Genomic DNA, 26,395 nt, shown 5'->3' with positions numbered 1-26,395 from the left:
AGTATTAGTCTCACTTAAAAAAGAACTTAAAAAGACAATAAGGGCACACTTTTGCAGTAAATAATAGTCCTTCCCAAGAAAACCCAGTTGGCGCCATAATCTCATCCTAGCAAACATATTGATGATAAGATACATTAAAATTTTTGAGTGAATAAAACTAGCATAAAATTTTGTTTTGCAAATATTTCACCATTACAGTAAGACGTGCATATATTTGCTAGTTCAGGAATTTATATTTCTCAACACAACAAGAAGTAGAGCTTCTAGATTCTCCTGGCATTTCATTTTATCAGGATCATGTTGGAAAATCCAGTTTTACACAGATATCTTGAGCCAAACTGAAGTCATGCTTTCAAAGCTATTTCACCCGATTATTAGTCTTCAGGATGGCTTGAAATAAATGGAGGAATAGCAGCCCCTGAGCCTCTTCCTGCTTCTCCTGCTTCTACCCATAAAGCCAAGAAAAAGAAGGACAATGATAAGGCGAGAGTTTTGATGTGAAGTCCACTGGGGAGGGGCTGCAGCATGTTCTCTGCTCAGGAGCCTGTTGTATCCAGCACGGAACAGTCACAAGTTTGCATAAGAGGTGGAAAACTTTGCATAATTCCTCAGCATGCAATTTTTTTTTTTTTTTTTTTTGCTTTTTAGTGTTGCACTCGCAGCATATGGAGGTCCCAGGCTCAGGACCTAATCAGAGCTACAGCTGCCTGCCTACACCACAGCCACAGCAACTCAGGATCCGAGCCACATCTATGACCTATGCCACCGCAACGCCGGATCCTTAACCCACTGAGCAAGACCGGGGATGGAACCCGAAACCTCATGGTTCCTAGTCCGATTCATTTCCGCTGCACCACGATGGGAACTCCTCCCTCAGCATTCAGTCTTAACAGTGGAGACAACACTAGCTTTTTACAATTTCTCATCTGAACTCTCTAAGGAGGAGAAACATGGGTGGGGAGAATGAGTAAAAAGATATTGCGTAAAAATGTAAATGGAAAGTGAAAAGTGGCTTTAGCATACAGTACAAAAGAGAGATTCAAATAAGACCTTCTAGTAAAGAAAACAAGATCATCATTAGAGCCCGAAAGGAAATTGCAGACGCTTTCTTGGATGCAGCAATCCTGCATTGGCTCCTCTTCAGTTCCTGTGTAATAGTCATCTTTGACGTAGCGCCTTTGTACACCAAGGTACGAATTCCCCAATGGGAATATCAAATACGGGAAACTGGTGAGGCCAGTTACATTGCCCCAAACTGTGGCGGGAACCACCTTGGACAGGAACAAGTTTTGACTTCTCCATCTGCAAAGCCACAGAGAAGGAAGATCCCTGTGTCCTTCATTTGCTTATCCTATTTGCAAAGGCTTATCATACAAAGAATTTTCCAAAGCCGCCATGGTGTGAGGAGTAAGTGGCCTCTGGAGAGAGCAGTCAAGGGAAATGAGACCTGAGAACGAAGAGGAAAAGCAGAAATAAGAGCCCACTTCAGTTGAAGACCTGTGTATTGATGGATGACCAAAAATTACAGGGGCATGTCTAAGACTGGAGTTAAACTTACAGCCATCACACTTCCTAGCACCGTGGCAAGTGACAGCCATGTGGGAGGTGGCTTTGGTAATCCACCTAGTAGAGGATGGGGATCCACATTAGAGCAGAACCTGCAGGCAGTTAATACATACTTGCAAGTTAGGATCCACAGGGATTGGTGGTTGGCAGTAGAGAGGGTTCGGGCTTGAACAACAAGATAGGTGCTTAACCCCTCTCTGATGTCAAGAACATTCTCTCATCACATGAAATAAGGTACATGAGAGTGACTTGTAAATATAAAGTGTAGTATAAATATTAGTTCTCTCCACTGTCATAGGGGCAGAAATGACTATCCTAAGAAGTTCTCATCAGCTGGTACGATAGACATGCAATTCCTTAATTATAATAATAATGATACCTATTACTAATAAGAATAACTATAACTGAATAAATAAAATAAAATTTAAAATAAATGCTTGTATGTGCCAAGCACATTATAAGAGTAGTTAATTATCACAACACCCCATTCTGCAGATGAAGCAGTTAAGGCATAGAGGTTGCCTAATGTCTCATAGTTAGTGCTAGTGCAGCTGAGAAACAAACCCGTGCTTGTTTAGTCCAAAAGCATTGCTCTCAACTGCAATAGTGTGTTTCTAAGACAGACTAAAATCAGTATTACAAGAAAACTGCACATCAAATTCTATGTGTAGGTATGAAACAGAGAAAGGTCAAACTGATAAAGTACAGAGTATAACAGTAGGAAGTGGCATGTTTGCTTTCCAGAAAAGCATTTATTGTTGAGAGCAGACCTACACTCAATTCACAGGCTTCTCATCTTCCAATTATCCTACAAAATTGTAATGTGCTGTAATGTGCTAGTTTTGCCACTAGATGGTGCTCTTGCTATGGTTCTGAATATCTGGCCTTGTTCCTCAGAGGCACTGCCCTCTCTGCTGGTTTGGAAAACGAAGAAGCACAGCAGTTTTCATAACCAATCAAGTGGTTCATTCATGCCATTTTATTATTAATAAAAGTCAAATTAAGGTTTTTAAAATTTAGAATAGTTTTGTAAATAATCTGGCTATACTCAAATAGGAGTTTTGTCTTGTTTTGTTTCTTTCCTCTTCTTGCTATGAATTATCTATAAATTATCTGATCATTTTTCTAGCAGCTACTATCTGATGTGGTCATTAGCTTTTACAGTTCAAATTCTTTAAGGGACCCAGGGCTGGGGATTGGCATGTTCATCTCTTGCCTCTGAATGTCCTGCTCTCCTAGACTTCCAGAGTTGCATAATGGTAAAGTCATTTTGACATGGTGCTTCTCTTAATGCTTTTGTTGTTGTTGTTGTTTGTTTTTATTTTTTATAAAACCCTCTAGTCATTAGTTTGTATAGTTTTAGTAACTCTCAATTTACTCAACAATATGTAAGCTTTAGGTACTACATACGTATGACCTTGCTTCTATTATATATCTTTTGTTGGGCATTTAGACTCCAAAAATCCAGCAGCCGTAGATGATCTTCTTAACTCTAACTCTGTTCTCTTATCCCCAGCTCGCCCCGATGTCTTCTGAAGAGCATGAACTCCACAGCAGACATCTGAACAAATAGCCCTGTATTTCACCCGTTCAAAGTTCGTCTCCAAAAAATAGCTTGGGAAGGGGTCTTTCTTGTAAGAGTTTACCTCCCTATGCTTATCACAGATGCTCCTCTCTTAACTCTATTCTGTCTCTCATTTTGGCTCGCCTGCAAGAACCCTGAGGTTCTTCCTCTTTATGCCCCCACTTCAGGAAGCCACGCCCTGCCATTGCTTTAACAGCCCCCATCAGTGTAGGTAAATCCTAAATCTCCAGCTCTAAGCCGCATGTTTTAGGCTCCCCACTTGCTCTTTCCCCCAGGATATCAAGGAGGATCTTAGAACTCAGCATGTGGGAAAGTGACGTGTCTTCTCCACCTCCTCACTTGTTAATTTCGACTCACAACTTCACTATTTTCCCAGATACCCATTTTTAAAACTGAAAGTACTGTTTCTTTATGACCCCTTATCCAATTAAGTGTCAAGTCCTTGGCAAGACGTTCAGGGTCTCCTCCAATGGTCTCTTCCTGTTTCTCCCTCGGCCTTGCCAATTTCTTCTCATCTGAATGACTGCGATGTCCCCCAGCTGCTCTTCCTGGCTCTGTCCTCTCTCCCATCCATCTCCTGGTGTCCATAGTGCTTCACGTTCTAAAGCATTTTTCTATTCTCACATCTGACTAAAAACCTTCACTGGCTCATTTTTCCTTACGAGTTAAGCATTGACTCCACAGCTGTTGTCCACGATGTCCATACTATGGCTATGATGGCTAAGATAGTGCCTTCAAGTCTTACCTTCTACAGGCTTCTGTTGTGCGCTCAGCTCTACCCAAACAGCCACAGGGCATCTCAGTGTTCCATACTTCCTGTGCATTTGTTTTTGCATTGTTCTCCGTAGTTGCCTTGACCATGCGCGCCTTTCATTTTTTTCTTTCCACTATTTTATTTTTTTAATTTGTGATTTTTTTAGATTTTTTATTACAGTTATAGATTTACAATGTTCTGTCCATTTCTGCTGTAGACCATGCACGCCTTTTAAAGCCTGCCCTTTATAGTTCATCTCCAACACCACCCATTCCATCAAGCCTTTTCTTTGTCTCCTCTGTAATTGTCACTTCTCATTTGCACCCCATGAAGTATCAATTGCTGATATTTCTCATTCTATATTTCTGATATCTACTACAGTGTTTTGAATATTTTTCTGTCTTCCCTATGATGTTTAAATTTGAGAGGATCATGAATTCTTATTATTCAATCCACAACACGGGGTCCTCATAAAATAGGAGACAATAGTTAAAAGCACATTTTTTGGAATCAGATGGTATTAGCGATGTGCTAGTTAAGCAGTTGCTTACCTGCTCTGAGCCTTGATGTCATCCATAAAATGGGAATAAGAGTATTTGCCTCAAGTCTTGTTACAAGAATTAAATGAGATTTCACGCAGAGCCAGACAGATGGTCATCACTCAAAGGATGCTTTCTCTCTTGTCAATGTTCTTTTTATCGTCACTTAGTCCTTGTACAAACCGGAAGTTTATTAGGTGAAATTAAAGGGGGGCTTCTAGCTAAAGACCAAGGTAGAAAGGAAAATAATGTGCTAAATAAGACCCCAAAGTAAAAGCCAACCCTAGAGAAGGGGCACACAGGATGCAGGTGTTATCCAACCCTGGATTCCTAAGTCTCAGGTAATGCGCGGTACCAGGCAGGTGCTTAATCATCACCAGTTGCTCCCACATAGTTAACGAATAAGGTGCCACATTTGTATGGTGATCCTGGGGACAGAGAAGATGACCCGTAAAGGAAACTCATTACCAACCACCTTCTATGTGGCTACTGTGATTCCCACTATGATGGCAAACCGGCCTAATTGTGTCTGCAACTCAGGCCAGCGTGTCTTCTAATGAATTTAATGGCGAGCTTGCTGAGTGTGGGCTTAAGAAGATTTATCCAAGCGTGTGCCAGAGAGAGCGTGTATTTCTGAAAACACGGTTTTGGCTATTCCTGAGTGCAGATTTCCGTAACCTCAGGTTCAGCTTAATCAGCGCTTTGTGGCAAAGTGAGAGACAAGGATGTGGTCATAGTAGGTTGCCCCCCTACACTCTCTTAAAAGCTTTTCCTTGGGTACTTTAAGAAAAAAGTTGTATGAAGCACAAAAAGTAATGGGATTCCCAGACAGAAATCTGTGTTTAAATGGCACGAAGGATGTGGTTCACATCAACAAAAGCCAGGAAATCCAAAGTTAACCTTTATCCAGACTGTTATGCCATTTTTTCCAACTCTGTGTGTGCTTGTGAGCAGCTCTCCCTTTGAATTTCCTGGCTCTGGCAACCCAAATTCACAAATCGCTTTGAATTCCGGTACTCTGGGTCTGCTAGTTAATGGGAATATACCCCGAAGCTATATGCTTACTTGCAAGTGCTTTCATGTGCAGCCACTGTAAATCCAGGAGCCATGAACTTGGTGTTCTTTCTTTCTTTTTTTTTCCCAAGTCCCTGAAATCCCCATCTACTCCTAAAAACGCCCTGCCTTATAGCCAGGCAGAAGGGATGTAACGTTTGTGACATAATGTATATGGTAAGCGTAGGTTGCGTCCCTACACTCAACATTTAAGTTGAGTATAACATTTATGGTACCAACACTGATAAAGTATGACATCACAGCTCCTATGTCACAGTGACATGTTTTAAAACGTTTCTTTTCTCTCTTTTCATCAGACACGGCGATGACTTGATTGTGACGCCTTTTGCCCAGGTATGTGTCATGCTGGCCAGGCTCACTCTTCCTCCGTCCCTCTAGTTTCAACGCGTGGCCTCTGAACCTGCCATTGCTCTCCTTTTGTTCCTTAACCACGGAAACCTTTTCTTCGTAGGTCCTCGCCAGCTTGCGAAGTGTGAGAAACAACTTCACCGTCCTGACAAACCTTCATGGAACATCCAACAAGTAAGCATGCACTGTCTGTGGAGTTATGAATCCCTCCCATAAAGGTGAAACACTAAATGGCCCTAAAAAAAACCCAACCAATCAACAAACATACAAAACCCACTATCGCATGGAAAGTTTCTCTCCCAGCGAGGTTAGGGTACATGGTAAAATTTGAAAATGGGATGGAGCACCATAGTATTTTAGAGGTGCTAAGATGTTAGAGATCTTACTAATCTTTGTACCTTTAATATCTAGTAGACAGGAGTTCAGTAAATGAGGTGTGCTTTTTTTCCTCTGTGTTTACTACTTGAAAGTATGAATACACATCAATAAAGGCCATAAATTCTATTCACCTTCTTTTGGAATAAGATATTGATGTGTTCAGAGGTTCAAACTTAAGATTACAAGCTCTAAAAGTTCAAGTTCAAGCTGTCTATTTTTTGACAGTATATAAACAGGTGTATGCAATTTGATGAACAAGAGTAGAATTATCTTCTTTTTTGCTCCTTAACTAACTACAGAAGCTGGAGCATTTCAACGAATGTTGCTGAACCTGAGTCTCCTCTTCTTTAAAATAAAAGGTTTGAACTTGATAAAACTGCTGTAACCTTCTCCTCCAAAATCATTTCAATCTGTGGGTCTAGGTACTATGCAGTTCATTATCCAGCAATTTATTTTATTATTATTATTATTTTGCCTTTTTTTTTGTCTTTTTAGGGCTGCACTCAAGGCATATGGAGGTTCCCAGGCTAGGGATCTAATCAGAGTTGTAGCCACCGGCATATGCCACAGCCACAGCAACATGAGATCCGAGCTGCGTCTGCAACCTACACCGCAGCTCACGGCAACGCCAGATCCTTAACCCACTGAGCAAGGCCGGGGATCGAACCTGCAACCTCATGGTTCCTAGTCGGATTCGTTTCCGCTGTGCCACAATGGGAACTCCTATCCAGCAATTTAAAAATCTATCACGGGAATAAGAAGGTCATAGAATCAGTGATCTTAGAATGATGGGGCCAGAGAATTTTGAGAGAGTTGATTCAGGCTCTTTGTTCTACTGAAGGAGAAATCAGGCCCTCAGAAATCCAGCAAGTTGCTAACAACCACACTATAGATTAAAGAGGCACCAGGGCCAAATCCTAAATCTGCTGATGTTTCTAAATGGGTGTTCACTCTGGGACCCCCTATTTCTCCAGTCTTTTTGAAATTATTCGTCAACCACCTATTTTGCTTTTATCCGAATTTTATTGAGTAGGATTGTTAAGAGTGAGAGGAAACCCTGCTTTGAAAGCTTACATTTCCTTCCACTCTTCTCTCCCTCTTCACTGAGCTTCCTGCAAGAGGGTCCTACATACCCCACGACATGTTCTCCCTCCCTGGTCTCTTTGCCGCTAAATTATTCTCCGAACTGCCACCAAAGTAATTGTTCTCACTTGCTCTTTGACCATGTCACTCTGCAGCTTGGAGCACTTCAGTGAGTCACGCTTGCCATGAAGACAAAGTTTAATTGTTTAAAAGTGCCTCAAGGCACTTCGTGATGCAACTTTTGAGTTTGATGGGTAATGGATTGGCTTTGTAGTGGATGCCGTATACAGGAACGCTAGAGGCTTGCCCAGCCTCTTTTGCAGGGATGCTCCTTGTTTATTCATTTATTAAATAATTCACTCAACCAATATTTATTTAGGGGACTATTCATCCACACACATATATGTACATACCTAACAAATATGCATTGCGTGCCACCTTGTACCAGGTACTAGTGCTATAATAGTGACCAAAACAGACCAATTCTCTGCCCCTTCGGGGCTTACATTCTAATGGGAAGTGCCAGGGCCTATGGAGGGGTACAGTCAGACTGGGTCTCTGGCCACACGGGATCACGAGATCCTAACCTTTGTGGCCTAGTTGTTCCCTGAATGTTCTCTTCCCTGTCCTAATCCTGGACTCGCGATTCTTCCTTCCTAAAGTATCTCTCTTCACCTGCCAGGGATTTCCTACACGTCTTTCATTTTCTTTTTTTTAACTGTTAAAGTATAATTGATTTACAACGTGGTGCCACTTTCTGCCATACAGCAAAGTGACCCAGTTGTACATATTTATATATTCTTTTTCTTCCACTAGCTTCCATCATGTTATATCCCAAGAGATTGGGTATCATTTCCTGTGCTGTACAGTAGGATCTCATTGATAATCCATTCTAAATATAATAGTTTGCATCGACCAACCCGGACTTTTATAACACACCTCTGTGTCACCTGCCTCAGGATGCTTCCCCGACCCCGCCGAGTTTGAGCATCACCCCCCACACACCTCCCATGGCTCCAGAGCACCCTGGGGCCATACAAATCCATACAAATCCTGTATGGATCTCCCCCCAACACCACCACTAGGCCCCTTGAAAATTACATTTATTTCTCCTTGACTTTCTAAGAAGTAGCAAAATGCCTGACACAAAGTGAGTGTTCCATAAGTATTCATCATGCATCCGTATCATCATGCATTTGGACCTCTGAATTCATAAGTGTTGGAGAAAGACCCCCAGATATTTAGAAAATTATTTTCTCAGAAGGGATCTTTTCCATTTCCCCACCTTTTTTCTCTTTACAGAATAGGACCTCTAGAATTTTATTTACTGGCTTCGTACCTCAGTTCTACCAACTGAAAATTATGTAACTTGGGCACGTGGCTTAACCTCTCTAGAGCTCAGTTTCCCAGTCTGTGAAGCAGGGTTGTTCTGAGGATGAAAATGAGTTGACATTTGTGAAGCATTTAACAGCATGGAGCACATAGTAGGTGCTCAACCAATATGAGCTATTACAAGTGATAGTTGCCTTTCTCTTGCCAAATCCAGAAACAGTGTAAATAACACTTTGGAGTTTTCATATTTGTTATCTCAGGTATCATCACCATGAATGATATCTGTGACAGGCGTGTTGCCCCCACTCTATGGATGAGGAAACAAGCTCAGGGAGATTCAGTGACTAGTGCAGGAAGAGCTCACCTCTGGGGATGAGCAGGGATGGTCTTGAAACCGGGCATCCTGACCCTCTTGCAGAGCTCTTCTGTAAGGAAAGCTCAGTATTTCCCTTCCGAGGTAGGGACGTTTTTCCCCACAACCATGAGCAGATGTCTGACACTCGTTGGGTGTCCTACAATTTATTTCAATCCAGATACTCTTTACCTGGAGAGAGCAACAAGGCTTAAGGCTTAAGGGCTCAGTCCCACAAGACCGCCCACCACCCACTCTACATTTCAGGTATCAGTTGTGAGCTCAAGTTGGCCTCTGAGCTTCTGACCCATCAGCTCTAGATTGCAATGATCCCCTTCCTCAGGTTTTACTAATTTGCTCAAGCAGCTCACAGAAGCCTCATGTTTCTTAGTTTATTTGTGTTTCCCAGTATATTAAAGGATATGATAAAGGATGCAGATGAACAGTCAGATGAAGAGATTCATAGGGCAAAGTCTAAGAAGGCGTAGGCACAGGAGCTTCTGTCCATGGAGTTGGGGTGTATCACCCTCCTGGTATGGAAGTGTTTGCCAGCAGGAAGCCCTCTGAACCCCATGCTATTAGGATATTTTTGCTGGCTTTTCACATAGACGTGAGGAGGATGAGGGATAGGGCTGAAAATTCTGAGCTTCTAATCATGGCTTGGGGTTTCTGGTGACCAGCCCCCATCCAGGAGTCACCAGGACCCCACCAGAGCCACCTCATTAGCACAAAACATGCTCTGAGTGCTCTTACTACTTAGGAAATGACAGGGGTTTTAGAAACACTGTGCCAGGAAGCAGGGCCAAAGACCAGTGTATATGTTTTCTATTATCTCACGTCTTTCCATGTCCTACACCTATTAGGTCTTTTGAGTTATGACACAGAATCTCTGAAGGCTTTGAAACAGATTCATTGAGAAGAACTTATGGAAGAGCTAGAGGTCAGAGAGCCTGAAGCAGAGACATGGGCTAGGAGAGTGTTTCAGAAATTACAATATGAAGAGTGGACCAAGATGATGGCAATCATAAATGGGGAGGAAGGGATTAGGAAGGATACAGTCCTCAGGCTTCTGCAGCATAGCAACACTCAAGGCCACTGCACAGCTCCAGGGAGAAGCGGGGCCAAAGGTGGCATGGTGGGATGTTTTCAGCTCCTGGTTTTCTAGCAAGGACTCCGAGGTCCTTCCCCTAGTACAGCATCAGGGGAATTCAGCCTAACCCTGCTGACTAACAGGCTGTCCAAGTGGAGCTACCTTCTGGAGAATCAGATTTTTCCATAGCCTCAAGGGTTTTGAGCCCCAGAAATCTTCATGGTTGTCAAGTCAGAGTACCCTAAGACCACAGTCACCATATAGAGCTCATCCAGAGCTGATTCTCACACTCTGGATGAGGACCACCCACCAAATCTTGGCCCTCTGTGGCACCTCTGGTCCAAACCACACGCACCCAACATACACTCACCAATCTCCAGCGGTGGATAGTTGCATCTAATGCTTATTCCCAAATCCATAGCCATATTGTTGGTACAGCGCTGATCCTCCTGTTGAGTTCAAGGTCTTCCTTAAAAGCAGCACCAACTACAAAAGTTCAAGGCAGGCCAACGTCCACCACTAGAGCTTCACCTAAGGGAGAGGAGATGGCCTCAGTGTAGCCCAAGGTGAGAACCGAACTTGAACAAGTGAAGCAGCCTGGCAGCAGCTGGCTGGAAAACTGAGGGTCCGTGTAATGCACTCCATTCTATCCCTAGATAGCCAATACCCTCAAAGAAAGACAACTGAAGGCAAGAATATCTGCCAGGAATGGATCCATCAGGTTAAAAGCATTCTCCCTCCCATCCCAACCCTGATACTCACCTATCTCAATAACTGAAACTGTGAGATTCATGGAACTCAGAAGTTACTTTCTGGGCTATTTGACTGGGGTCCCAGAATGCCACTCCTTGCCTTAAAAGTGACATTCAATCCACAATTATGTCCTTGGAATGGTTTTCCTGAGACATCTGGATCGTGTGTTTTTTAAATATGAAAAGGAACTCCCACATAGAACTATAGTTCTCATAAGTCATGATTTCCTTTATCTTTTGACTCTTTGGTCTGCATAAAAGTGATCCATTGTCTGTCTGAGCTTTACCACCCAAAGGGTAAAAATCTCAAAATTCCCACTGAGGTGATTTTTTTTGCCTTTCCATGGAATGTTCTGTTGAGGGATGCTTGGTTGGACTTGTGTGTCTTGGCTTCAGATTCAAACCTATATTTCCATTCTCACAGGAATTTTGAAAATGTGGCTTTCATTTAGAGTTGTTAATTCAGTTAAGCACCCCTAAAGCATTTACAGGCTTTAAACAGACTGATGGTGAAATCACACATGAAGGAGCGTGTCTACCATTCAGCAGAACCATAACCAGGGAATGGAGTTGGGAGCAAAGAGGTGCCCCCCCGCCACCCCAACCCTATCACCCGACTCTCTAACATCACAGATCATGGCTATCAGATGGTGGAACGTCAATCGCTGTTAACATTCTTCCAAAGCATAATTTGATCAAGCTGCATGACGTCGCTAAGAAAGAATTAATAACCACTTGAATTGTTTCAGTGTATATCTGAAGTGTCTTTCATTGCGTTGTGTCCTTTGGCATGGGATTTAAATTAGCTGAGAATAATAAAATCTTGAACATTCAGAGCTGGAAAGAACTTGGCCACATTTCCTCAGTGTAAGGGAAGAAATATATGTAAAACCTCTCACACAGGAGCTGGCACATTGTAAATTAGCAGTAAATGTTAGTTGCTGCCTGTTCTTCCGAAGTGAGGAAGAAACAGAAGTTCAATGAGTTGCCCAGGGCTATAGGATTGGAAGGTGCCAGAACCAGGATTAGAATTCCTGTCTTCTTATTCATAGTCTGGTCTTTTTCCACTGTGCTATTTGGGGCTGGAAAGTATTAGCTGTTGAAGCCATATTATTCTCCCTATTAATATCACCATCTTTACAACCCAGGCGTATAACTTCTTATGATTCTTCCATAAGTTAGGGACCATTGGACCCATCACAGGCAACCAATGCCATTTTCTTCCGGCATCCATTACAGTTTTCTCCTTAGTATTCTCATGCCCTGCAAGCAATAATGCAGCTTTCAGACGTCATCCATTCACTTAAAATGGGTTGAGCTTCTTCTTTGCACCAGGTCTTGAGAAAAAGTGGTAAACCTTTATAATCCCCTTTCCAAGGCTTACACACCCAGATGCTTACCTGAATTAACAACTCTAAATAAAAGCTACATTTTCAAAATTAACTCTTGGGGCAAATGTATTTATGTAAGTTGTGTAGTTTTCAAGGTGTCATTAAGAGAATCAGGTGCTATGCATAGCAGTGCTATTAAGAGCAGTTATAAGAATTCCCATTGTGACTCAGTGTCTTAAGAGCCCAACATAATCTCCCTGAGGATGCAGGTTTGATCCCCAGCCTTGCTCAGTGGGTTAAGGATCCAGCATTGCCTCAGTTGCAGTGTAGGTCGCAGATGCAGCTTGGATCCCCGTGTTGCTATGACAGCTGCAGCTCTGATTCAACTCCTAGCCATGGGTGTGGCTGTTAGAAAGAAAGAAAGAAAGAGAGAGAGAGAAGGAAGGAAGGAAGGAAGAAAGGAAGGAAGGAGAAGGAAGGAAGGAATAGAGAACAAGGGAAAGGACGGAATAGAGAATGAAGGACGGAAGGTTCTTCCTTCTCCTTCCTCCTTCCTTCCCTTCCTTCCTGCCACTCCGCTCCCTCCGCCCTACACTCCCTCCCTCCCTCCCTCCCTCCCCTCCCTCCCTCCCTCCCTCCCTACCCTTTCCGCCCCCTCCCTCCTCCCTTCTTCCCTCCCTTCTTCCTTCGTTCTTCTTCCCTTCCTCCCTATCCCTCCCCTCCGTCCGTCCTTCCCTTCCCGCTCCTTCCCCTCCCTCCTCTCCTCCCTCCCCCTTCCTCTCTCCTCTTTCCCGTCTTTGGTTTTCTCTCCTATCTCCTTCCTCTTTTTCACAAAAGTCTTTGGAATGCAGGAAGATAGGTAAAATCAAAGTATTAAAAATGTAGTATTATTCTGATCCATACCTATTGACTGCCAGTATTGTACCAAAGATTTTGCCAATTGCAAAGTTGCAAAGATGAATGAGGTGTTTTCTTCGCTTAAATTTCTCACAAGCAAGTTGATGAGACAGACAGGTGAACGGGGATTGTAATCTCATGGTTCCTAGTCAGATTCCTTAACCACTGCGCCACAACGGGAACTCCCGGGGATTGTAATAAGAACAGCACGAGGGTGGAGCAAGCCTAGGAAAGTAGGAGCAGCCCAGACAATGACCAGTCAAGGGAGGGAAGGCTCCTCTGAGGAGGTGATGCAGCGAGACGTCCCAGAACATGTGAAGGAGAGGATGTATGTAGACAGAGAGCCGAATCCCTTTGCTGTACACATGAAAAGTAGCACAGCACTGTCAATCAGCTATACTCCAACATGAAATAAAAGCTAAAAGTTAAAAAAAAAAAAAGAGAGACAGAGACAGAGAAAAAAGTGATCACCTGAGCAAAATATATGCAAAAGACCCAGCAACAGTACATGCTGTGTCTGGGGCACCATGAGGAGTATGTCACACCAAGACTGTTGAAGAAAAGGAACCCAGAGAAAACAGTTGTGTGGTATCTGGCACCTCGAGTCATTTTCATATCAGTGGTTCATTCCATCGACCGTTTCCCCGTGTTTATGGAGTTCCTCCTCTTTGCCAGGCTACTTGGTAGGTCCTGCGAAGGGTATGCAGAAAGCGGGCAGAACTGGACCCCACCAGGACTGGGTCATAGATGAGGAGTGGGGATGGAATGGTCCACAGGAGTTGGAACATGAGGAAATAACCAGAAGGTACAAAGAAAGATTAGACGCGGGATCACTTTTTGGCCAAGAGAATGATGTTTTGGGGAAGGAAGACATTTTCTTCTTTCCTTCTAGGTTCTTCTGGCTGGTCTGAGAATGAAACTGACCTGAGACAGGAGTTCCCATTGTGGCTCAGTGGTAACGAGCCCCACTAGTATCCAAGAGGATGTGGGTTTGATCCCTGGCCTTGCTCAGTGGGTTAAGGATCCAGCATTGCATGAGCTGCGGGGTAGGTCACCGATGCAGCTCGGATGGAGAGTGGCTGTGGCTGTGGTGTAGGCTGGCAGCTGCAGCTCTGATTCATCCTGGAGCCTGGGAACTTCCATGTGCGGCGGGTGTGGCCCCAACAAGACAAAAATAAATAAATAAATAAGTTGACCTGAGACAGATTGACAGGAGAGAGTGAAACAAAAGTGTAACAACACGTATACACGGGAGAGACCCCGGGGATCCTGCATACCATGCCAAAATAGCTCCCTCACCTGAAAAACCATTATCAGCAAAAAGCAAAAGAGGATATTGTGGGGTAGGGGTCTGGATCTTCTAAAGGAAAGAAGGCAGTTGACAAGGAAATGGAAAAGCAAACCTCTGGAAAATAAATGTTTGTTGGACCTTGTGGAGACAATGGCACAGAGAGTAGAACTTTAACCAACAGACTTTGCTGGGTTCCACCGTGGAGTTCATGCTACAGTTACCTGCAGGGTGATAGCACCGGCCTGTATTTACATTCTTTCTGGAGTTAAGGGAAAGGTCAAAGTTTCTTCCTCTGTCTTTTGAGCCTTTTCAGCTTGAAATAATCGCATGCGAGGAGGACACATTTTTGGGGTAGCAAGTTTTGCTCCCCTCCAACAGCATCCTTTGGAGAAGGTGGCGCTTTTTTTTTGTCTTTTTTTTTTTTTGTCTTTGTTGTTGTTGTTGTTGTTGTTGTTGCTATTTCTTGGGCCGCTCCCGCGGCATATGGAGGTTCCCAGGCTAGGGGTTGAATCGAAGCTGTAGCCACCGGCCTACGCCAGAGCCACAGCAACGCGGGATCCGAGCCGCGTCTGCAACCTACACCACAGCTCACGGCAATGCCGGATCCTTAACCCACTGAGCAAGGGCAGGGACCGAACCCGCAACCTCATGGCTCCTAGTCGGATTCGTTAACCACTGCGCCACCACGGGAACTCCAGAAGGTGGCTTTTGATCTTCGAAGGAATGATTCTGATACTGTTGTTGTTGTTTGGGGGTTTTTGTTTTTGTTTTGTTTTTGGCTCCCCCACCCCACCCCGTACGTGCAAGCAATCCCCTGATACCAGCTGGGTGTCCTGTAATTCAATTTGGTTCTGACACTAGTTACCTAGAGATAATATCAGATCCCAAAGATTTCTCCAAGACCACCCCCTCCAACATCCCCCACTCCCACAAACACACACCCACATTTTAGACACCAGTGACACCAGTGACAAGTCCAGGTTCCTGCCTGGGCTTCTGACCCTCTGGCTATAGGTTGGAGTGTCCCACGACCCCCTCCTTCGGTTCAATTAACTAGATCACTGACTTATTATAAAAGGATACGACTCAAGAAGAGCCAGATGGGAGCGATGCACAGGGAGGTGTGTGAAAAGGAGCTCAGAGCTTCTGTGCTCTCTGAGTGTATCGCGCTCTCTGAATCTCCATGCGTTCATCAACCTAATCTTTCCTAAAGCTTCATTATAAAGGCATGATTGATTCAATCTCTGGCCGTGGGAGATTGAACTTGCCTTCCAGAGGTTCCGGGCGGGCCTAAAGTTCAAACTTTCCAATCAGGTGGTTGGGTCCCCTGTCAATCAGCCCCCTCCTCAGGTTACCTAGTTGCAAAAGGCACCACGTTAACATAACAAAAGACGCCTAGATTGCTTTCCTCCCTTGGGAAACTCCAAGCGTTTTAGGAGCTCTGTGAAAAGAATGGAGCCAGAGACCAAATACATATTCCTAATCATAAACTGCAATATTACAGAATGGAGGTGGTATTTAAATGTGCAGATTTGTGCAGGGAAAGCATCCTTCACAGAGGAAGGACCAGAACAGTGTCAGGAAAGGGAGAGCACACGTTCAAGGAAAAGGAAGAGGTCAAGGTTGAACTTGACCTAGAATAAGTTAACTCTTTCTCTCATTCATTTATTCCTTTTTTTGTCTTTTTGCCTTTTCTGGGCATATGGAGGTTCCCAGGCTAGGGGTCTAATCGGAGCTGTTGCTGCCGACCTGCGCCAGAGCCACAGCAACTCCGGATCCGAGCTGTGTCTGCGACCTGCACCACAGCTCATGGCAATGCCGGATCCTTAACCCGCTGAGCAAGGCCGGGGATCGAACAGGCAACCTCATGGTTCCTAGTCGGGTTCATTAACCACTGAGCCATGACGGGAACTCCCATTCATTCATTCTTACATTCAGTAAGTATTTACTGAGGGAGTTCCTGTTGTGGTTCAGCAGTACTGAACCCGATTACTATCCATGAGGACATGGGTTCGATCCCTGGCCTCATGCAGTGGGTTAAGGATCCAGCATTGCCGTGGGCTGTGGTGTAGGTCATAGATGTGGCTGGCTCTGATCCAGGGTGGCTGTGGCTGTGGTGTAGACCAGTGGCTACAGCTCCATTTCGACCCCTAGCTTGGGAACCTCCATATGCCATGGGTGTGGCCCCAAGAAGACAAAAAAAAGTATGTACTGAGTGGTTGGCATATGTAAGCCTATAGTGAGGCCAAAGAGCAGACTTTGAATGCCAGACGAAGGAGTTGGGAATTTAATCTCTTAATTTTTTCTGAAAAACAGCTCTCAATATTCATGCAGGTGTTTTCAGCAGATGGGATAGCGCAGAGAATGCACTCTGGATTCGGAAAAACTTGGGTTTGAATCTTGACCTTGCTATTTCGAACCACGTGTGCTTTGGCATATGTCTTAACTTCTCCGAGCTTCAGTTTCCTTCTCCTTAAAATGAGGCAATACCACTCCCGATGAAAGTGCAGAAGTTCCAAGCCCAGCGCCTAGTAGAGAAAAGCACCCAGTGGATGGCAGGTCCCTTCCCTTGCCCCTGAGGGGGAGGAGAACAGGCCATCCTACAAATGCCACTTTGGCACCTGGACCACGTGGAGCTGAAAGCAGTCAAGACCCTGCCGATGGAAGGAAACCTTTATCTCTGCCTTAACTACCTAAAATAATTTTAGATGGGGACCTGGCCCAGAGGGAGAGTCCTCTTACCAGAGATAACTTTTATCTGAATCCCCCATCTGTACAGCAGGGCAAACATCTAATTAGAATACATCTGCCCTTCTTAATTGGCCTGTGAGGGACCCTCCTACCTTTGAAGCCCCAGGCTCGCACTTCATTCCACAGTTCAGGATGGCTCTCTCAGCTGTTCCATGTGCCCTTGGGTCTCCTATGCTTATGGGGCTCCCTTAGGTATGCAGTTCAATGTCTTTTTCTCCTGTTAATCTGTCTTATGTCAAGTTAATTAATAGACCCAACAGAAGAACCTAGAAGGGGAGGTAAAATTTCCTTCCCTGTATCACACATGGGGATTTCATGCCACGGAGAGTTTAAAAATTACCTTGCCTAGAATCACCCAGCTAGTAAAGGACTGATAAATGTGAACCTGTTCCTTAGACCTGCAACTATAAGGTATTGTTACCTCGTAGCTCTAGTACCCCTAAGAGGCCAGAAGATGGATTTGCATCACTTAAAACCTAGGAAAATAATTTTGTGGCCTCACTGATAGGGAAACCCTTCCTTTGCAACCCCTTTCTCGGCCATTTAGAACTTGGCATCCTTCCCAAATGTGTCTGTGCGTCGGAATTCACAGAGAAATTTAAAAATTACAGATTCCATGGAGTTGCCGTCGTGGCGCAGTGGTTAATGAATCCGACTAGGAACCATGAGGTTGCGGGTTCGGTCCCTGCCCTTGCTCAGTGGGTTAAGGATCCGGCGTTGCCGTGAGCTGTGGTGTAGGTTGCAGACGCGGCTCGGATCCCGCGTTGCTGTGGCTCTGGCATAGGCTGGTGGCTACAGCTCCGATTGGACCCCTAGCCTGGGAACCTCCATATGCCGCGGGAGCGGCCCAAGAAATAGCAACAACAACAACAAAAAAGACAAAAAAGACCAAAAAATAAATAAGTAAATAAAAATTACAGATTCCCCATGCCTTGTCCCAGAGACACTGACATAGACCCTCTGGCAATGGGGAAAGGAACCTTACTCTCAATGGCGTCCTAAGTGATCAAATGGCATCCGTGTTTGAGAGGCACTGGCCTCGTGTGCTCCTCGCTTGCTCATTGCTAACATCCTGTTTCTCTTTAGAGGGACAGATAGCCCTCTACAACAGTGGTTCTGCAATGTGGTCCCCAGGCTTGCAGCATCAGCACCACCTGAGCATTAGTTAGCAAAGCAAACTCTCAAGCTCACAGCTCCGATAGCGCAGAGAATGCAAGTAAGATTCAGCAAGGTGTCTTACTAAGCTCTCTATGTGATTCCGTGCACCCTCAACTTTGAGGACTGCTGCTCGGTACTGTTTCTGGGAGGCTCTCCAGCAATGCTCTTGGGGATCCTGGAGAGTCTGGCAAAACATGAAAAGAATGGCAAGAGCAGCAAGAAAATTGGGGTTGGGACTGGGGCTGGGGGAGATAATAAAGAAGGAAGAAAGGAAGACAAGAAAGAAAAGAAGAAGGAACCCCAGTGTTTGTGGAGCATGCATTTGTTTGCTTGTTTCATTTGCCTCTTGACTTGAGCAGGCTTGCTTGAGCATGTAGAATAAGGAATGCCCAGCTGTACCATGAAAAGACCTTTCCCTGAGTGAAGCCACCTGGATTACAATGCCTAGTGGCTATGTGATTTTTGACAAGTGACTTCACCTTTCTGGGTCTCAGGCAGAAATACAAGACCTGGACTGATTAAGCTCTAAGGGCTCCCCTGGCTGTAACTTTCTACAGCACTGCCCCAAGGATTTGCAATTCACTATTATATTTGGTGTCATTTCTGAGCAAGCCTTTAGTCTTCAGAGGGCCTCCTGGGGCAGGGAGGCCCTAAAACAGAAGGGCTGGTTAGGGACCTGGAGTCAACGACTTCCTTCTGCAGGGTTGGAGCATCCAGCAGGCTGTGCAGAGGGAAATTCCAGGCCATCTGGATGTGAGAGAATTGCGGTCATCGACCCGCGTTACAGGAGCCTGCCTTCCGGAGGCAGCATTATGTCACTTGATAGCTCTTTCTGACCTGGAAAACTCCTCCGTGCTCATGGGGGTGCGGGGAGATGTAGTCATGCAGAGATTCAAGCCTTCTTTTCTCTCCCACTCCACAGGAGGTCTCCAGCTGCCAGCCAGCCTCCCGTCTCCAGAGTCAACCTTCCAGGTAAGCTGTGTCAGAAGGCTTATCTCTATGTTGCAAAATAATAAGGGGTAGAAGAATAGCATTTGTTTGTCCAGTCTTGGCCCTCCAAGTGTGTCTCTGGGTGACTTGTCAAAGGCAGACTGGAAACCTCGCTCCATGTAAAACCAAATGAAAGTCGGTATTCAATCATTTTCCCATCGTCTGCATGCCTAGGCTCTCAGAATGTGATGGATGTGTGGTCATGCTGCTTCCCAGAAGAAGAGCAGGGGTGCAACTTTGACCTCAGCTTGCCGGCCCCACGGAACTCCAGGAAAGCTAACCTCAAAGGCCCAGGTGTCCCCACACGGGCTCCAGGGCCCCGCAGTGAATGTTAGTGGTTTTCCTCTTAGCGTCAACTGTACATCCCACTTGAATCTGCATCCTTTCCAGGTGTGAAACCAAACGCTCTTTCCAGGTCACAAATCATTTCTCTTGGAGGTCATCCAACTTCGTTCCTCAAAGGTGTTTTTTAAAAGGAAACCTAACCTCTCACTTTTTCAGTACTGTGCCTATGCTTTTCATGTGGAAGGGCCGAGAGGAAGGGCTGCCTTGAAGGAACATCTTGGAGACTTGTTAACATAAATTCTTCTTGCCATAAGATGCAACCAGTCAGGCGACCTTTTTAAAAGTGCAAAATGGAGTTTTTCCTCTTGATTCTGCCCCACTAGTATGGCAATGGACTTGAGCAGAACTACAGGAGAAACAAGTCAGATGAACTCATGCTGAGATCACCTAACACCTAATGTTGCCTCATAGGCTTCTGTGTTTCCATCTAACACCTAATGTTGCCTCATAGGCTTCTGTGTTTCCCTTCGCTTTATTCTTATGATTGTCCCTCCTCAGATGCTGTGTTTTCTTGCTGGTGTGAGAGCCATGATATGTATAGCAGAAAGAATGCAAAAGTCTAAGTTTTAAAAGAAGAGCACTAAGGCGGTCGGTTTCATTGGTTCATTAGCTTCTGAGGTATTTATGGTACATGCTTTAAAAAATACTTTTATGAGAGAAAGATGGAGAACAAGAATAAAAGTAAAGGGAAGGCATGAAGGAAAGTCAAGTTTACCTCTAAGAGCCCCCATGATATGAAACAGAAGAAAATTGTACTCTATCCATGTACTATTTCCTTTAGAAGTTTTATAAAAGAAACTGAGTAAATAGAGTGTCTTAACATCTAACTGGTGTTACATACTTGGAGATCAAAGCAGGTGGTTTCGAAACTCCTGTCATTTCATCATCTTGTGTGAGCCACAGTCACTCCCGTTTCTATTAGCCAAAGTTACTAAGATGCTTTTGATAGCAATGGGAATATTTAAACGATGTTTTCTTTTTCTTGTAATAAGTACTGACAAACATGGGGAGAATATGTGATATTTATGGTTCTATAAATTAGCTCATTAGCCAACGATGCTGTTGGAAAGATCATGTTGTGATTATTGGCACAGTAACTACAGCTTGGCAACTAGAGTCTTTTGCTAAATTCTTTTAAAACAATGGAGCAAAGAAATGACAATACCACTTAGGCAATTTGTTTTTGTCTGTCGTTGCAGCAAACTACAAAAAATCCTGGCTTTTCACTGGGAAGAGAATGTAGCGATACCAATTATTACGTAATTATAGGTTTCAAAACCTTCTGAACGCTTAACCACAGTCAAAAAAGGAAGGAGGACACACACATCCTGTGTTTTGTTCTTATTATCAGCTTAAATAAGTCAGGCAGATTTTTCCTGTTATTTTAATATTTATCAGCATATGACAAAGAGGTGTGTTTAAATAGAAACTTTAAAGGGGAATGAAAAATAAGTGGCTCGCAGCACACCAAAAAATGGAAAGGTGGGGTGCTGCTTTAAAAGATGGTTTATCATGATAGTAAGATCAGGTTTTTCTTTATTAGCATTGATGTTGAACTCATGCATTTCCATTGAAATCTAAGATAAAAGATGCAAGAAACCTCAATCATTTAAAAAGATTTAACAACAATCCAGTTTGTTGGGAAAGCCTGGCTGACTTAGGTAACTCTATTCTTCTATAAAAAGCATGTTTCAGAGAGACAGCTTTTTTGAAAATGCATCTGAATGAAGGAAATGCAATCCATTTTAAAGGCTAATTGTCGTTTGCGGGGTGGGGGATGTGCTGGGGTTGTGGGATGGAAATCCTATAAAATTGGATTGTGATGACCATTGTACAACTGCAAATGTAATAAATTCATTGAGTAAGAAAAAAAAAAAGCTAATTATCAGAAACCGTGGTTAAATTGATACATTCGCTCCTACAAATTGGTCATTAACTGAAATAATTCAAGGGGAAAATCAAAGCAAATCTCTCAGTGGGCAGTACCTTTTCCTCACTGTTTAAACAAGCTTATTCGTTTCAGCTCTCATGCTACAGCACAAATTTCCCTTTTTTGCAAAGGCATCCAATTTTTTTTTAAATCAGTATAATTGCTCCCTTTTTTTGTGCTATGGGAAGAATTCCATTCTAGGATATACTAGAATCAATCTGTGGCTTATACGTGCTCCATTGGAGCTCCGTGAAGGCAGAGCCTGTCTACCTGATTCATCTCTTTATCACTTAAAATGCTTTAGCATACTTATTTTCACATAGTAGAAAGAAGAGTACATTGACCAGGGGAACTACGTAAAGTTTGGGGACTTTACATTAAGGAAAATACTCATAAATAAAACTTTAATAATGAGTCAATATTTTATCTGCATGGTTATGGAAAATATTCAATTGTGTGTTTTTTTTTTAATGTTAAAATCAGCTATTGCATTGAAATTGAAAGAAGTTTGAAACACACTTTATAACTGCACTATATAATTCTCTCTATTGGTATGGTCATATAGATTTTGAACAAAAAGAGTTCAGTCAAAAAAGTTGGCATTTTGTACTTTAAATAGGAAAGCCAGAGTAAAGTAATTGGGAATTTAAAGCCTAGAAAATACAGCAATGTGGAAATCATATGCTCCCATGGTAAGGAGAAAGAGTAGTAAATCCCCCTGGGGGTGTTGAAAATGTTAATGCTCTGGAGTTTAATGAGCATCTCAATTTTTATCACATTTTGCCTTTTCACAAGCATGAATTCCAGGCTTTATCTACGTGATGCGTAAGAACTGGAACAGAAAGGAAAAAAAATAGAATTGAACAAAGAACACTCCAAAACAAGGCAGGGACTTGGGTTCCATCATCTGTGCACATTCAAAGTGGTAAATTGAAATAATTCTTAGGATTTCAGGCCCTAAAACTATTTTCAACAGAAAAAAAAAAAAAAAGATGATTCAGGAAAATCAGTACGTGTCAGTTTGTGTGTGTGTGTGTTATGTGTAGGGTAATCGTCCCACTTTTCCCACCCATCCTATTCCTGGCTTTTGCATGCATTTCAGTACTGGTCATGAGTATGTCGTGCAAGAATTTACTGAAAGGAAATAAATTATCAAGTGTTCACTGACTTTAAAAAGTGTTCCTTTGCTTTGCAAAATAGGAGAATATTCCTTTTAATGGCCAGCACTTCTGATGATTACAAATGCAACTTGATTTTTAATAATATGCATCATATATGGAAACATTCTAGCAGCCAAAACAATGAGTGAAGTGGAATAGTCTGTACTAATTTTCTTCTTCCAAAATACATTGATCCATGTCCTGAGCAGGATCCTCACCCATGTCACAGATCAGATATTATGAAGAACAACCCCCAAGGCCATGGGTCCTTAGAAATGTCAGCAAGCCATGTCACAAAGATGACTCGAGAAATGCCTTGAGGACTCAGGCTCGACTACTGCAGGTTCAAAGCCTGGGTATCCATAGCCTCGGCTCATGGTGGTTTTCAACACCAGTCAACTAGGTATATTTCGAGAAAAGTACGGAGAAATAGGATGAGATAATATAGAGCTTTCCAGTAAGATTGAAATAGGTTGACCTAAGTGAGAAACAGACTTGATATTTTTTAGTGCTCATGGGGATCCATTTCTTCTAATATGTGTCCTCCAGGTCATTCTGGGGAGGAAATGGCTTTTTACTGGTTAATCCAGAAGCCTATTTCTCAGTATGAGTTCCTCCTGTGTCTCTGTTGCTGACCACGATCCCTCTTGGAAAGGTTCATGTGGGTGTGTCAGATGCAGCGTTTATTTGAGGAGTGGACAAGAGGCTCCGTGGGTTACCTGGGATCCTAAGAAATTCAGAAAGTCATGACCTTGCTTCGGTTCTCATTCTTGGACGGAGCAGCCAGAGTCTAGGATGAGAGAGGGACCGTGTGTACAGCAGTAAAGGGCTCTCTGAGCCACGGTGATGGCCTGAGAGTGATCTGAGTCAGATGACTGGAAATGAAGCCCAGCACAAGCAGCACATTTGCTCCGTTTCTACATTAAGCAAGAACTGTCAAGCAGGGTTACAACACTTATGAACAAATACTAATAAAATCAATCTTGTTACCAAAGGCTGCGGCCACTCGCAAAAGGAGAAATTGGAGGGAATTACAGAGAGAGAGAGGAAAGGAAAGAAAAAAAAGCCTAAAAACATCAGATTGTTTTTTTCTTCTTTTCCTGAATGTTGTGTGGCCTGAATTATTGGGGTAATTTCCTTAATTATTCACCTCGAATGTTTAGACAGTCTGCATACAAAATAACACGGCAGATGCACTGGAAAAGCTGCAGTAGTTCTGAGAGTATTTCCCCAAATGGTTGTTTTGTAGGGATTACTTTTGTTCAAATTAGCCCTCCTGTATAAGCTTACCTCAGAGCCCCAGCATTGAGCTGTTTATATTGATTCGCAAGTATTCCATGTGTCCTAAAATGAGATAAGGGTAAGTTGCAAAAAAAAACATGAGCAAGTCAACTGAAGTGTGAAGAGTTAAAATGTTACCCTTGAGCAAAGGTTACCAAAAATAATACTCTGCTCATTAATGGCTACTTCACTACTTCCAAATTAATTTCTAAATTTAGTGTGAATGTTTCTTTGTATTAAATGGAACTGAGGAGACCCACAGCCTCTCATCTCTCACTTGCTGCCTAAAGACTGGAGTTCGTTCCGCCTTGGTTCCACTTCGTGTTTTTGCACTGCTGAGAAACACCATCCACCCACCCCCCCTGAAAGTTGGAATCATGCATGTTAGTAAGTATTTCAGTTATGCTATTGACGTCAATGGAGTCATTAAATAGATTGCTGGCCCTCCCAGAGGCAAATCACTGCCAGGGACCTAGATACAGACACGTTTTTTACAAAGACAACCATCAGGTTTTGCTATAGCAGTGAGCCAGGGAAAGGCAAAAGTTTATACTGTAGCAGACCTATCTCCAAACACAGTTTCTTTCTTTCTTTTGCATTTTAGTTCCGGCCTTTCTTTCTCTTTGGTTACAGTAGGCTGGAGCAGATGCCTAGATATTGTTGCCTGAATGTTTTGTGTGCAAAAGCATCTCCTGTCATTGAGACTCTGAAGGGAGACACCCCACTCTTAAAAAATGTGTCTCACCTTTAGCTCTACACAGCCTATCCTGATGTTTATTTGGTGGCATAAATTATCTAGGCAAATCGCTATTGTCTGCCCATATGAACTATTGTCTCCTCGTTGCCTGAATAAACAGTGTCCTGCACACACACACACGCACACGCACATTTGTCCTTTCTGCTGCTTCTAGGTGACTTCTAGCTGCAGCCCCCCATCTATGAATCAACCTTTGTGCAGCCTGCCCTGTGCTTCGGCACTCAGGCTCTAAAGCAAAGGGTGGAGGAGGCGACAGAGAAGAAAGCTTCACTTCTCTCAGTTGGCTCATCTGCAGAGTCCCGCAGGAGGCAGGAGGCTGCCCACGTGCCTGTGTCCTCCCAAAGCCCAGCTGCTGCCAGCCTCAAGCCTGGTCATGCAGCTCGCTGGCATGTCATAGAGGGCTCTTCAGGAAACATCTGTCTCTTCCTGGGTATTCCTGACAACTCTATTTACCTGGACAGGCCCAGGAGTCAGAGCCAAATCTTGCCCTCACACCTGGACTCTTCTGCCTTTGCCCCCAGGCACAAAGTCGGGGAGCCATCTTGAGCAGAGCGCTCTCTCTGAATCCGGTTATCAGAATCCACCATGCTGGTCTTAGCGCTCATCGCCTTTCCTAACCCTGTCCCTTCACTCCCTGCGCTCCTTATCAGTAAGTGTGTATACACGCTTATCAGTAAGTAGGCACAGAAATGCCAGACATCCAGCCACCTTTAGTAACCCCTTTGGGTTCATCCGGAGGCCCAGATCCACTCCTGACTCCACCACTGCGCCTTTCCCCACATTCCTGGCTCTGTGTATCTCTCCACCATCTTTTATCACTCTACCTCCCACAGCTGGCTCTTGGGGTCTTTGCTCCAATCTTACCCCCTGGTTTTCTTCCCATCCTCCCTCCCTTAGTGTCGTGCTCCATCCTTCTCTACCTTAACCCTGGCGGGAGGGGGGTCCTTCAGCTTAGGTTACTGTCCTCACCCCCCCCCCCCACTTCAATCCACCTTCCATTCTGCGACTGGAATTATTCTTCTAAAATCCAGTTATGGTTATATTGTTTGCTGAGCAAGCGATCTTTAACCGTCCAGATAAGTTCCTTACTTCTTACCAGGTTTGCAAAGTCTCTCAGAATTTTGCTTCTAAATCCTTCTTTGTCCTCATCTCTCCCTTTAACCCCTGCCCCGAGCATAGTGGATAGCTGAGTTGCACCTAACAGACAGTCGCTCGAATACCCCAGGCTCTTCTTGCCTCCCTGCCTTTGTACATGCTGTTCCCTCGCCCGGGCTGCCCTTTCCTAAAAATGTCATTCACATATTCAGCACAGGGATTTGCTTACATTGTCGCAGTGAAGGAGTTCTTTATAATCCCTCTGATTTTTGGATTCCGGATTCAGGATTGAACTAAATATGTGTCGCAGTTCAAAACCTAATATAGAGTATATGGTTAGCAGGTACTAGTTCCTTTCCCCATTCCTGTCTGGAAAGTACATTTCTTATCTTTCAGAGCTCAGCATAGATGCCATCTTCTGGATGTGCTCCCCTCAACTCATCCCAAACCACTCTCAACAATTATCTTAATTATTATCTCAAAATCTCAATTATTGCACTTTTTCATAATGTGCTGTATTTTTCATTTTATTTAATTTTAATTTTATTTTTATTAG

General features: G+C 43.7%; 1 protein-coding gene and 1 long non-coding RNA gene across 3 annotated transcripts in view; one reads left to right on the top strand and one right to left on the bottom strand.

Annotated features, from left to right (window-relative positions):
- Nucleotides 1–26,395, top strand: part of PDE4B (phosphodiesterase 4B) — a 382,092-nt gene that overhangs the window by 251,120 nt on the left and 104,577 nt on the right. For both annotated transcript variants that reach the window (XM_047788750.1, XM_047788751.1), the window contains exons 3-5: nt 5,815–5,851; nt 5,970–6,040; nt 19,204–19,253. In XM_047788750.1, coding sequence (XP_047644706.1) covers nt 5,815–5,851; nt 5,970–6,040; nt 19,204–19,253 — 158 coding nt within the window. The remainder of the gene's footprint in view (nt 1–5,814; nt 5,852–5,969; nt 6,041–19,203; nt 19,254–26,395) is intronic.
- LOC125132004 (uncharacterized) lies at nt 840–26,168 on the bottom strand. The gene is made up of 4 exons (XR_007136116.1): nt 25,841–26,168; nt 23,997–24,050; nt 10,472–10,632; nt 840–1,447 (listed from the first exon to the last, which is right to left on the bottom strand). It is a non-coding gene; the product is annotated as an uncharacterized LOC125132004 (long non-coding RNA).

This window comes from Phacochoerus africanus, chromosome 8, assembly GCF_016906955.1.
Source record: "Phacochoerus africanus isolate WHEZ1 chromosome 8, ROS_Pafr_v1, whole genome shotgun sequence".
NCBI lineage: Eukaryota > Metazoa > Chordata > Mammalia > Artiodactyla > Suidae > Phacochoerus > Phacochoerus africanus.
Note: the sequence above shows the minus strand (reverse complement) of the source record. Positions and strands in the feature narration are given on the sequence as shown.